Below are 12,069 nucleotides of genomic sequence, written 5' to 3'. Positions count from 1 at the left end.
TGCAGCCCACCTGCCATGCAATGTGGATGCCACCCCTCAACTTCCCTCTCAGTTGGAGGTTCAGCTTGTGTATCTAAGAAGCGCTAAGTCACCCTGCAGCCTTTGTATTCCAGGTTTGGGTGCAGTCTCTACATTCAGGAGGGGAGAGCAGGTATCGTTTCTCATCCTGTAATCTGAAGATCTCATATTCATTGCTGTAATCAGTCATTTGATGATCGCATGGGAGAAATAAGAGAGAGAGAGAGATTCTTAATGTCTCTACCTCTGTGGGTTCGAATCCTGCATCTCCCACTCTCTAGCTATGTGGCTCGGGGAGATTTGCTGAACTTCCCTTACCTGTAAGATGGGATCTTGAGAATATCACTTGTAGTATTAAGTAAGGGACCAATGAGCTATGAAAAGTGAAGTGTCCAGAGCAGTGCTTGGCACATAGCAAGCATCCAATATATGTTAGCTGCTAATATTAGTAATATTTTTATTACTGTGCTAATGTGTCCCAGCAAGCAGAATAAGTTAAGATCGGTTTTCAGAGACTCAGAAGTACTTGCAAAAATGTTTTTGGGGCACATTCCCAGCATCAGTTTCTCTCATAGGTGAAAGCTCGTCAGTGTATACCATCTACACCACCAACTTGCTGCCCCTGAGCTAGCGATGATGGGTGATTCTGCCCCTCAAGGGACCAGGAAATGACATTTCTCAGTAGTCAGACATGTGCTGATCAGAATTATCAGAAATCCTCATCCTGAGTCGGAGTTTCAGAAGCAGGCTGATGACTAGTGGCAGGAGCAGTGGCCTGGGAGGCAGAGCTGGGCCCTGCTTCTCCCTCTGCTGTGACTCTGGGCAAGTCCCTTTCTCCCTCTGTGTCTTAGTTTCTCTAAACTTGCAGTGACCCAGCCCAAAAATGACCACCAACAGCCTCTCTTTACCATCTCTTTAAAAAGCACACGTCATACTTAATGGATGGTTATGTAATATCTGCCTCTTCCCCTCAGTTGTAAATTCCAGAAATAGAACTTTGATCTTTTGAGTACATCACTGCAGCCAATTCAGGAGACCTAAGAAACATGAGTTCCATCCCTGGGTTGGGAAGATTCCCCTGGAGGAGGGCATGTCAGCCCACTCCAGTATTCTTGCCTGGAGAATCCCATGGAGTCTGGAGAGCCACAGTCCATGGGGTCACAAAGAGTCAGACACAACTGAAGCGACTTAGCACATGCATGAACTGCAGTCACAGACCCTGTCAGTACCTGACACAGAGTTATTGCTCATTCTAATATTTTTTTGAATGAATGAATGATGTGGTAGAAAGAAAAAGATTTGGGAGTAAGACCCAATTTAGAATTAGGATTTGCTGCTTACTGAGAGACTCTCAGGATTATTGCCTGTAAAATAGGAATGATAACAGAAAAAAATTGCCAGGTTGTTTTGAGGACTGATGTGAAAGTTTACACACACACACACACCAGCAGCCCTGGCCTATGCCTAGCATATAATCAGTGTTAGGTAAACAATAGATATTTTACTTACTTCTATAGAGCCTAGCAAAGGGGAATGGAGTGTTCTGTGTTCTGATGATTAAATCCTAGGTGGCAAAGGTAAATCTGAATATATATTAATAGACTTTGAGTGCACTTACCTATCACAGGGCAGCCTGGTTCATGCGTGCTTAGTCGTTCAGACACATCCAACTCTTTGGGACCCCATGGACTGCAACCTACTAGGCTCCATTGTCCATGGGATTCTCCAAGCAAGAATACTGGAGTGGGTAGCCATTCCTTTCTCCAGGAGATCTTCCTGACCCAGAGATTGAACCCAGATCTCCTGCACTGCAGGCGGATTCTTTACCGTCTGAGCCACTAGTGAAGCCAAGTTCCTAGGGTTTTCTAAAACCCCCTTGGCCTGCTAGTGACCCACCATCTTCTCCCCCTACCTTCCTTTAACTTTTGCTGCTTTTTATATAACCTCATATTTTGCCTTAGATGATACACAAATCTAGATCCCTGGGCAGACACAGCAGAATGAGGCATAATGGGATGAGAGATGGCCGGGAGTAAGTGGAGGGTGGGAGGCAGTGGGGGAGCACCAGGAGGCCCGTATCCTCTTCGCAGCCCTGGCCTGGTCCAAGCTCACCACGTGATTGTGAGCAAACCGTCTCCTCTGCAGGTTTCCCTCTCCACACCTGTAGAACTCTCAGCCACTGACACAGACCACGACAGCACTCAGGAACCTGGAGTCTGGGGTTCAGAGCTGGGTTTGTGTCTCAGCTCTGCACCCTGACTGCTGTGAACTATGGGCAGGTCAAAGTACCATCTTTGTACAATGGACAGTGGGATTCAGATGGGCTCGTTTAGAGCAAGGACACGGTGTCTCCAGAGTTTCCGGCAGGCTTGTGAATGCGAAGTTACAATTTGTTTGTTGGGAGGCTCACAGGCTGGCCCTGACTTCCCCTTAGTTAAAGTTTCTCCCTGATGAAGAAGCTCAGGTTTCCTGAGTCAGATGCACATCCATCAGCCTTCCTGCTGGCTCAGCACTTGGCAAGCACCGGCATCTTTCACAGCAAAGACATGATCCCCACTGGGTGTGAGTGTCACCAGCTCGCATGCAATTATTTTAATGTCTGGCCCAGGACCTCCTTCTGCCCCGATTGGGCATATCTCAAGAGAGTCTCCCCTCTTTCACCCTTCAAGCCCCAGCTTGTGGCAAGGGCTAAGTCTCCTTCTAAGAGATGCTTCTCTGACCTTCCAGAGATGCCATTTCTTCTTGATCTTCCCTCCATGATTGCCTTCTACTAGCTGTCTGGGGACCCATCTCCCCAGCAGGCCACAGATGGGCACTGCCAACAGGGGCCTCTGCCATCTCCCAACTCTGTGTAATGTAGGCACCTAATAGTCAGAACCTGCATGTACCGAGCACTCATCCTACGCCAGGCAGTACTTCCATGCTTTACATGTATTAATGAGTTGATTTTTCCCAGCAGCTCTGGGAGACAGTGCATCCGTCAGTCCTGGCTGGAGGCAAAAACCATACCAATTATTTGAACAGAGAATTTAATCTTTAAAAATGATAACTAGATGTAAAGAGTTCACTTGGTAACTATAAAAGCAAAAATAGAAAATTGCAAGAAGCAGTTCCCACCCCTGGAGCTGAAGGAACAGAGGGAAGAGGTGGAAATTAGTCCAGCTCGGGCCTGGAAGCCACACTCTGAGGTGGGGTCTGCAGGCAACTCCTGAGCCAGCAGCACCCAGCGGGGACAAAGGACCATGAAGCGGGGGCTGAGTTTTGGAAAAACTGCAGAGTGGGTTTAGCTGCTGCTGAAGGAAGGAAGTGCCACAGCTGGTATGGAGAAAGGACATAGGGACAGGAAGCAAAAGGAACGGGCAAGTCTTTCTTTCTCCCCCTCCTGACTGTCTCCCTCTCATGAATAGGAAGTGGCTGGCAGAGCAGAAGTAGAGTTTGCAGAGCCCTGGCTTCAGCATCACAAAACAGGTTTGGAGCTGAGAGGCAAAAGCTTAAAAGACTGATCTCAGCTGGAGCTGTCACTATTCAGTTTCACAGATGAGGAAACTGAGGCACAGAGAGATTCAGCAATCTGCCCAAGATTAAACCACTACCTAGAGCAGAGCCAGGATTTGACTCCAGGCAGTCTGGCTTCAGCACCCTGGCTCTTAACCCCTGGACCATAAATGCTGAATGATGAATGGATGGATGAATGAATGGGCAGGTGGGTGGATGGATGGATGGATGGATGGGAAGGCCCCAAGATAGTGCTTAGACCAGTGCCCAGCCATGCTTCCCACAAGCACAGGTCCTCCTGGCCTGACTGTCTTTGTTGCCCACCAGGTCATTCACTGGAACTCCCCCAAGAAGCTGCGGGTAAAGAACAAGCACGTGGAGTTTTTCCGCAACCTCTACCTGACCTTCCTGGAGTATGATGGGAACCTCCTGCGACGGGAGTTGTTTGGCTGCCCCAGTGAGGCTGACGTCAACAGTGAAAACGTGAGTGGCCCCAGGGCTTGGCCATGCAGGCAGGGGGGCCTCTCTGCTGGTCTGCCAAGGACTGCCAGTGCTTGGCTCTGTGCCAGGCTCAGGGCAAGCCCAGGAGGAACCAGGCGCCATCCCCCCCTTGGAGTGGGGAACAGGGCGGTGGAGCGGGGGTGGGGACACATCAGTAGGTCACTTCCACGCTCATCTCTCTGGATGCAGAGGGGATACGCGTGCCCAGACCAGGTGAAGTCAGAAGGGAGCTACCAAGCAGAGGGATCAGTGTTAGAAGAAACTCAGTGAAACAACAAGCAAAGGGTCTCTGCACACCTGGGGACTCTGAGGGCTTTGTGGACAAGACACCCACATAGGAGACCCAGGATTCAGGGTCAGTACATGGGGTGGCACAAAATATCTTCATAGCTAGATCACAGACATAGCTGGCATCTACTTTATTATCCTGTTTCTTCACTGTTTATAATTTCTTTGTATATCTTATTTGATGCTCATAGAAACCTTTTTTTCCCCCCCAATTAGAGTTGAAGACATTTTAGACACAGAGAGGTTTTGCAGTTTGCTCATTGTCCCACAGCACGTACAAGCAAAGTTGAGACTGATTTGAAGCTGTGAGGAGCAGGATGTGGGGAAGCAGCTTACTATAGTGGAAAAGGCAGGGTGTGTGGGGTCAGCTTGGCCTGGTTGGGCTTTAATCCCTTCTGATTTCCACTTCTGTGATCTCAGGCAAGTTACTCAATCTCTCTGTGCTTCAGTTTCCTCATCTGTCACATAGAGATAAAAACTGTCACAGGGCTATTCTGAGACTGAGACTATGTGTAATCCATCTCCGTCAGCATCTGCACTGCGTTGCTGTTGTTGTTGAGTTGCTATGTCGTGTCCAACTCTTTGTGACCCCATGGACTGCAGCACGCCAGGCTTCCCTATCCTTCACCATCTCCAGGAATTTGCTCAAACTCATGTCCATTGAGTCCTTGATGCCATCCAACCATCTCATCCTCTGTCATCCCCTTCTCCTCCTGCCTTCAATCTTTGCCCTATGTTAGATGCTTGATAAATATTTGCTCCCTGTCCTTTCCTTGACCCTTAGTATTCAACACATGAGTAACTGGTTCATTCAATCAGTCAACAAACATTTATTGAAGGCCTTATTCTGAGCACTGAGGATTCATTCACAGGACAATGATCCCTGCTCTCATGGTGCTGATATTAATATTTTCGTAGGGAAGACACAATGACTAGACGAGCTATCAGGAAAAATTATCAGCCAGTGGCACGTGTTACATAATGACATATGAAGTCAAGGAGGACTTCTGAGGAGGTGACATTTTATCTGAGACTCAAATTCAAGAAAGAGACAGCTGTGGAAGAGCACAGGATCAGGGGCATACAAGTCAGAGTCACACAAGGGGGCGGCACCTCCTCACACCTGTCAGGAAGGCTGGTAACAAAAGATAATAAGAGTTGGCAAAGACGCAGAGAGGTTGAAACCTTGTCCACTGTCGGTAGAATGTAAAATGGTGTAGCTGCTATGGAAAACAGTATGGAGGGTCCTCAAATAATCATAATAATAGTAGAACTGTCATATAATCCAGCAGTCCTACTTCTGGGCATATGCCCGAAAGTGAATTGAAATCAGGTTCCTGGAGCAGTATCTTCATTTCCATGTTCAGTGTAGCAGTATTCTTAATAACCAAGCTATGGAAGTAACCTAAGTATCCATTGACAGGTAAATGGATAAGGAAAAGGCAGGATGTACATACACAATGAATATTGTTCCACTTTAAAAATGAGGCCAGTCTTATCATTTGTGACAACATGGATGAACCTGGAAGACATTGTGCTAATGAAATGACTCAGTCACAGAAGGACAAATACTGCACAAGTTCTCAATATGAGGCTTCTGAACTAGTTCCACGTATTGATGCTGACAACAGAATGGTGGCTACCAGGAACTGGGGAGAGGGAGTCATGAGGAGTTGATGTTCAGGGGCTATAAAGGTGCAGTTAGTTCCAGAGATGCCCTCTACAAATATATTTAAGAGTGTAGACTTCACGTTAAGTGATCTTACCACACACACACACACACACACACACACACACACACACAAAGGAAAAACCAAGCAAGTTTTGGAGGCGATAGTTATCTTTAATACCTTAAACGTGGTCATAGTAGCATGGGTACATAAATATAGCCAAACTCACTAGATTGTTTTAATTATGTGTCATTTTTTGTATGCCAACTATACTGCAGTAAGCCTTCCCTGATGGCTCAGTGGGTAAAGAATCCACCTGCAATGCAGGAGACACAGGAGATGTGGGTTTGATCCCTGGGTCGGAAAGATACCCTGGATGAGGAAAGAGCAGCCCACTTCAGTATTCTTGCCTGGAAAACCCCATGGACAGGAGCCTGGCAGGCTATAGTTCAAAGGTCACAAAGAGTCGGACACGACTGAGTGACTAAACATACACATACTGCAGTAAAGGCTGGAAAGAGGAAAAGAACAGCAAAGGAAGCGTATTCCAGGTGGATGAAGGTGCTGGCACGGATGTTCTGAGGCCGGGCAGGTTTGCTGTGAGGACTGGAAGGATGGACCGTTTGCCCAGGGGCTGATAGGAAAGGTGGAGAGCAGGAGATGCCGAGCAGCGGGGAAGCAGGAGGCAGGCTGGAAGGATGCTGGAAGTGTTGTTTGTATTCTTGGATGTCAGGAGGATTCTTTTAGGCTCTAGTGCAGGTGGGGGCGAGGGGTGGGGCAGAGCAGGAAGCTCTGCCAGCATACACCTACCTGGCCCTTTATCAGGATGACCAGTAGCACGGCCACTCTTGCTCTCTGTCACTTACCCCCAGGTCACAGCATCATCCCCTCAATCTCCAGCCTTTCTCTAGTCACCCTCCGTGCCTTCCTCAGCCTCTGCCCTTCTTTTCCACTCACCAGAGAGGAAACAAACCCATTAAGCTCTTGACCTCCATCTCAGACTCTGGGACGCCCTTAGAGGTCTCCACAGACACTGTGTTATTCTGGGTTTTCCTTCCGTTCTTTTCACTCAAGTCAGAATTTGTTATCATCATCAATATTTGAGTGCCCATTCAGCACTTTTCCCCCAAACATTAAATATAAACTGTTCTCCTGCTCCCTTTTTTTTTTTTTTTTTTCTTTCCTCCATGGAAGAGGCTCAAATACAAAGCCTTGCAGGGTGATGTCATCCATTAATCTCTGTAGGGATGAGTTCCCGTGGTGTGCTGCTCAATGCCTTACGAAGTGGAACTGCCTTTAACAGTGACTCACCAGCCCTTCCTACACCAGTCTCCCCTGGTGGATCATCAGAGGGGAGAAATCTTCCGTGGTCCTTCTTGGAATCTGTGGCTGCATTTACTTGGTGAATAAGCACTTATGAGAGCTGGCCACCTGCCAGGTGCCATGCAGGGCACCACGGTTGAAATTAGAGGCTGCTCCAGGCCCTGGAGATGGAGCTCACCATGTGACAGTGTCAGAGACGGTGAGAGGACAGTCTGCCTGGGTGTGGGGAGAGCGGCCTTCTCTAAGGCTCACCCCACCTGTCCCCCCCAAAACTCTCCCCTTGACACTGAGCCCGCACCCACCACCTTTGTGTTCCTTCCACCATCCCAGGCTCCCCCACCCTCCTCAGGGCCTTTGCACTTGCTTTTCAATTCCTGGCACACCCGGCCTGTCCCAGCCTCAGGTAACCCTTTACCTCAATCTCTGTGAGGTGCCCTATTTTCTTTTCATTGGCACATACATGCTGTCCACAATTACTTTATTCATGTCATTTTTTCCGTCTTTTTCCCCCAAGTATAAGACTGTTAGACACTCTACCTGTACCATTCACCCCAGCAGAGCAGCAAGCACATAATGAACACTCAATAAATATTTACAAAAAGAGCAGAATGAAGGACCAGACCTGAAGAGCCAAGTAGAGAGTTCGCAAAGGACATGCTGGTGGTTTCTCTACTGGAGCAGAGGCGAATCGGGAGAAGGGCAGAGAATGAAGCTGACCCTTGTGGGGCCTTGGCTATGCTTGGGCATTTAAATTGAATACTGTTGGCCGTGAAGAGTCCCCAGAGGGCTTCAAACATGGTCAGGTTTACATTTGAGAAAAGTTTCTCTGGGTGGAGAATAGAATGGAAGGGTCTAGACTAGAAGCAGGGAACCTAGGTAGAGGCCATTGCTGCATCCCAGGCAAAAAAGATGGCGGTGGGGCTCTGAGCAGAGGCAGTGGCAGTGGGGACAAAGACAGCTGGAGTGTTTTCTGGGCACTGAGAACAGGGGAGCAAGTGCAGCCAGTACCCATAAACCGAGGCGGCAGGTCCCTGGGCCCTGTTGCAGTCAGCTGCCTTCGGCCCGGCCAGCCCAAAGTGAAGGGGGCTAGAGCAGGAGTCTGTAACATACAGCCTGGAAACACATCTCTGCACCCCTGGTCCCTTGCCGCCTGCCCAGTGTTATTTGCAAACACTGCCAGAGGGAAAGGGTAAGACCTTGGATCTGGCCCAAAGCCGACTGCTCTCAGTTCTGGGAAGAGGTCATTGGAGCCGTGAGAAGCGTACTGATAGTGGTCCTCCTAAAGAGAGGAAGTCAGGGACCTCTCCATTGGACTGCGGATCCCAGGTGGGAAAGGGCTCCAGTGGCAGGCGCCAAGTCTCAAGACACGTTCATCCACTCGGCAGATAGTCATTCAAATAGTCATCAGCCACAGGGCCAGTGATCTGGGGCAGCAGTGCAGATCGAAGCCCGACTCTCACAGTGCTTGTCTGTTGAGGGGTGCGGACAGGCAGGAGGCTGTCATCAGTGTGAGAAGTGCCAGGACAGGGTGGTGCTTTGAGAGCGCACAAGAAGAGGAGAGAAGGTGCGTCAGGGAAGACTTCCTGGAAGAGGTGAGATTCAAGGGATGACTAAGGAGGAGTGAGAAGGTGTGGAGGGAGCAGCATGGTCAGTAGGGACCAGAGGGGAACAGGAGCATGGCACTCTGCCTCTAGCAAAGCCAGCATGCACACAGGGCACTGCGCAAGTTCATTTTGTGTCATTATTGTTCCTTCATGGAGAAAGCGATGATGATAAGCTTCCTGGTCATTCCAGGCTGCTCATTCAGTAGACACAGGAACCTTGGAGAGGTCACATGGATGCTCTGAGCCTCGGGTTCATCCTCTGGTAAGTAACTGCAGGCAATGATGCCTTTGTCATAGTGTCTCACAGATAATTTATGTTAAATCACCAAAAATAGGGCTTAGGACCCAGAACACAATATTCATTGAGATGGGGTTTTTTACAAACCACCTGCCTGATCATAATCTGTTGTTATACAAATGGGTGTGGGATCTTTAAGATTTTTTTTTCCTAGGAAGGCCTAGTAGAGAGATGGACCTATATCTCTGTGTATAAAGCATGGGTGGGGACTGTCACATTTGCTCTGGTTCAAACAATCCCAGGTAGATTTCCCTGCAATTAAGAGAATTTGGGTAGGAAGGAAGAGGCCATTTGGTTGGTCTCAGTGCCAGAAAGAAAGAGGGAAAGAGAAAGGAAAAAGGAGAAGTAGGAGGGAAGGAGCATAAATTCAGGAAGTTGGGGATTCAGCCCTTCAGTAAGCAGCAGACCCCATCTTCCAGCCTCTGAGGTACTTGATCCAAAGCAAGATGATTTTGTTTGGAAGAGTTCAGGCTCCTCGTGTGGTGTAGCTAATGGGACACAGTCACTCCTGTGTAGTTTGTCTGGGCATCTCTTCCTGGAACCAGTAAATTAATCTGTGTAATACAATAAGCATTCACTTGGCCTTAGTTACTATAATTTGATTGAAGTCGCAATGAAGGCTAGAATTTTATATATTAGCATTTCTCTCCCCTTTCCTCAGCAACCCAGCCCCTCAAGCATAGGCAAGAAACCCTGGGACTCCTCAGAACACAGCTGGATAATCATGGATATTCTCCACCCCCTAATCCATGCAAAAATCCTTCTACAGCATCCCTAACAGGCTCACATCTGGCTTCTGCTGGGATCTTCCCAAAGACAGGGAGCCCACCATCTCCAACAGCTTACTGCACTGTTAGAAGGCTCCAGATGCTAACCCATTCTTCCTCATGTTGAGTTGAAATCCCCGCTTCTGGAAATAATCCATTAATCTGAGTGCTGTCCTTTGGAGCAGTGAAAAATAAGGACACCCCCTGTGGTCCCCAACAATGGGGCAGATAGTGTCGCTTCCATACAATGTGTTATCCAGAAACATGTAACTCTCCCCCAGGCACTGTATTTATAGCAGGCTGCTTTTATCATCAAGAGTGCCCTGCTCCACCTCAGGGATTTTTTTTCAGATAAAAGAAACTCACCTTTTTAAATGCAAGGCCATTAAAATATACATTGTTATAGATGTTTTATACTTTCCAATTTGGATGGGAAGTACATGCCCTTCCTCAGTAACCAAAGTGTACCAAACTCAATTTACAATTTGCAGTGACTAAGGTTGCACTGAGTGGGCTGAAGGGGCAGGAATTGGCCAGAGGAGGGAAGATGCTGTTTATCCTGGCAGGAAATGGCCTCGGACTGTTTGCTGCTTGTTCTGCAGATTTCATTCTGACAGCTGTCACTTTCAGTTCATCAGCTTCAGAATAGCCCTTTCTGGGCTCACCACCCTGTGCATCCTTCCTCTAGCAGCCAAAAAAAAACGGGAATCCAATAGTCAAAGTCCAATGGTAAAATAATTATCTACTGTCATGTTAGAAGTTAAATTATGAAACATAACATCCAAGGCATGGGAAAAAAAACAAGACCGGACATCACTGAGTTTTCACATTTATATGTAATTGTAAGTCAATAGACAGTGTCAGCAAACAGAGTTTTCTTTCATTTCTTTCTTTATTTTGGCTTTGCTGGGGCTTCACTGCTGCTTGGACTTTCCTCTGGTTGCCCTGAGCAGGGGCTACTCTCTAGTTGCGGTGTGCAGGCTTCTCATTGCAATGGCTTTTCTTGTTGTGGAGCTCAGGCTCTAGGCCATGTGGGCTTCAGTAGTTGTGGCACATGGGCTCTGTAATTTCGGCTCCCGGGCTCTAGAGTACGGGCTCAATAGTTGTACACAGGCTTAGTTGCTCCATGGCACGTGGGATCTTCCCTGACTGGGGATCAAACCTGTGTCTCCTGCATTAGCGGGCAGATTCTTTACTACTGAGCCGCTAGGGAAGCCCCCAGCTTAGAACTTTCTTATCCCATGCCCACAGCAGGCGTCACTAATTGATGACCTCACTCAGCCATCTGGGGTCAGCCCCAGACTCAGAATCCTCCCCAAGACAGCACGCCAGTGAACCAGTAACAGTTTCCCAGTGATGACACGAGATGCCGAAGCCTACTGGGGCATCCACGCCCTATGCCTTAGTCACTGTGTTCTCTCCTGCCTTGGAAGTGCTCTCTGTGCTGCTCAAAGAGCTTTCTCTGTTTCTTCTGGCCTTTGACAATTAGAGATTTCCTGCAGAGAAAGTAAAGAGGAAATGCAACTTTCTTCTTCACCACAATCAAGGGAGGGAGGCATTAACAAGTCACATTTCACAGAGAAGAAAGCTCAGAGATGAGTTACGTGCTCAAAGTCAAGCAGCTCCTACATGGTGGGGCCGTTATTGGAAACCAGGTTGCCTGACTTTGAAGCCATGCTTCTCAAGTGAATGTAGATCCCTATTTAAAATTAACAGAAGATGGACTGCCCTGGTGGTCCAGTGGTTAAGACTCCGTGCTTCCACTGCAGAAGACATGGGTTCAATCCCTGTTTGGGGAAGTTCTGCATGCCATATGACATGGCCAAAAAAATATATTGTTGTTGTTTAGTCACGAAGTCATGTCAGACTCTTGCAGCCCCGTGGACTGCCAGGCTCCTCTGCTCATAGAATTTCCCAGGCAAGAATACTGTAGTGGGCTGGTTGCCCTTTCCTTCTCCAGGGGATCTTTCTGACTCAGGGATCAAACCTGCAACTCCTGCTTGGCAGGCAGGTTTTTTACCACCTAGCCTCCAGGGAAGCCCCAGAAAGACATACATAATTAACATAAGAGGAACTACAAGTCATTCAGTGATTCTCCTAGCACC

The 12,069-nt window shown here is 48.1% G+C and overlaps 1 protein-coding gene across 6 annotated transcripts in view; it reads left to right on the top strand.

Annotated features, from left to right (window-relative positions):
- Positions 1-12,069, top strand: part of LARGE1 (LARGE xylosyl- and glucuronyltransferase 1) — a 609,153-nt gene that overhangs the window by 547,869 nt on the left and 49,215 nt on the right. For all 6 annotated transcript variants that reach the window (XM_019961264.2, XM_070788583.1, XM_070788584.1 and 3 more), the window contains one exon: positions 3,841-3,996. In XM_019961264.2, coding sequence (XP_019816823.1) covers positions 3,841-3,996 — 156 coding nt within the window. The remainder of the gene's footprint in view (positions 1-3,840; positions 3,997-12,069) is intronic.

The sequence above is a fragment of the Bos indicus genome, chromosome 5 (genome assembly GCF_029378745.1).
Source record: "Bos indicus isolate NIAB-ARS_2022 breed Sahiwal x Tharparkar chromosome 5, NIAB-ARS_B.indTharparkar_mat_pri_1.0, whole genome shotgun sequence".
Taxonomy (NCBI): Eukaryota; Metazoa; Chordata; class Mammalia; order Artiodactyla; family Bovidae; genus Bos; species Bos indicus.
This window is presented reverse-complemented; position numbering and strand designations above follow the sequence as displayed.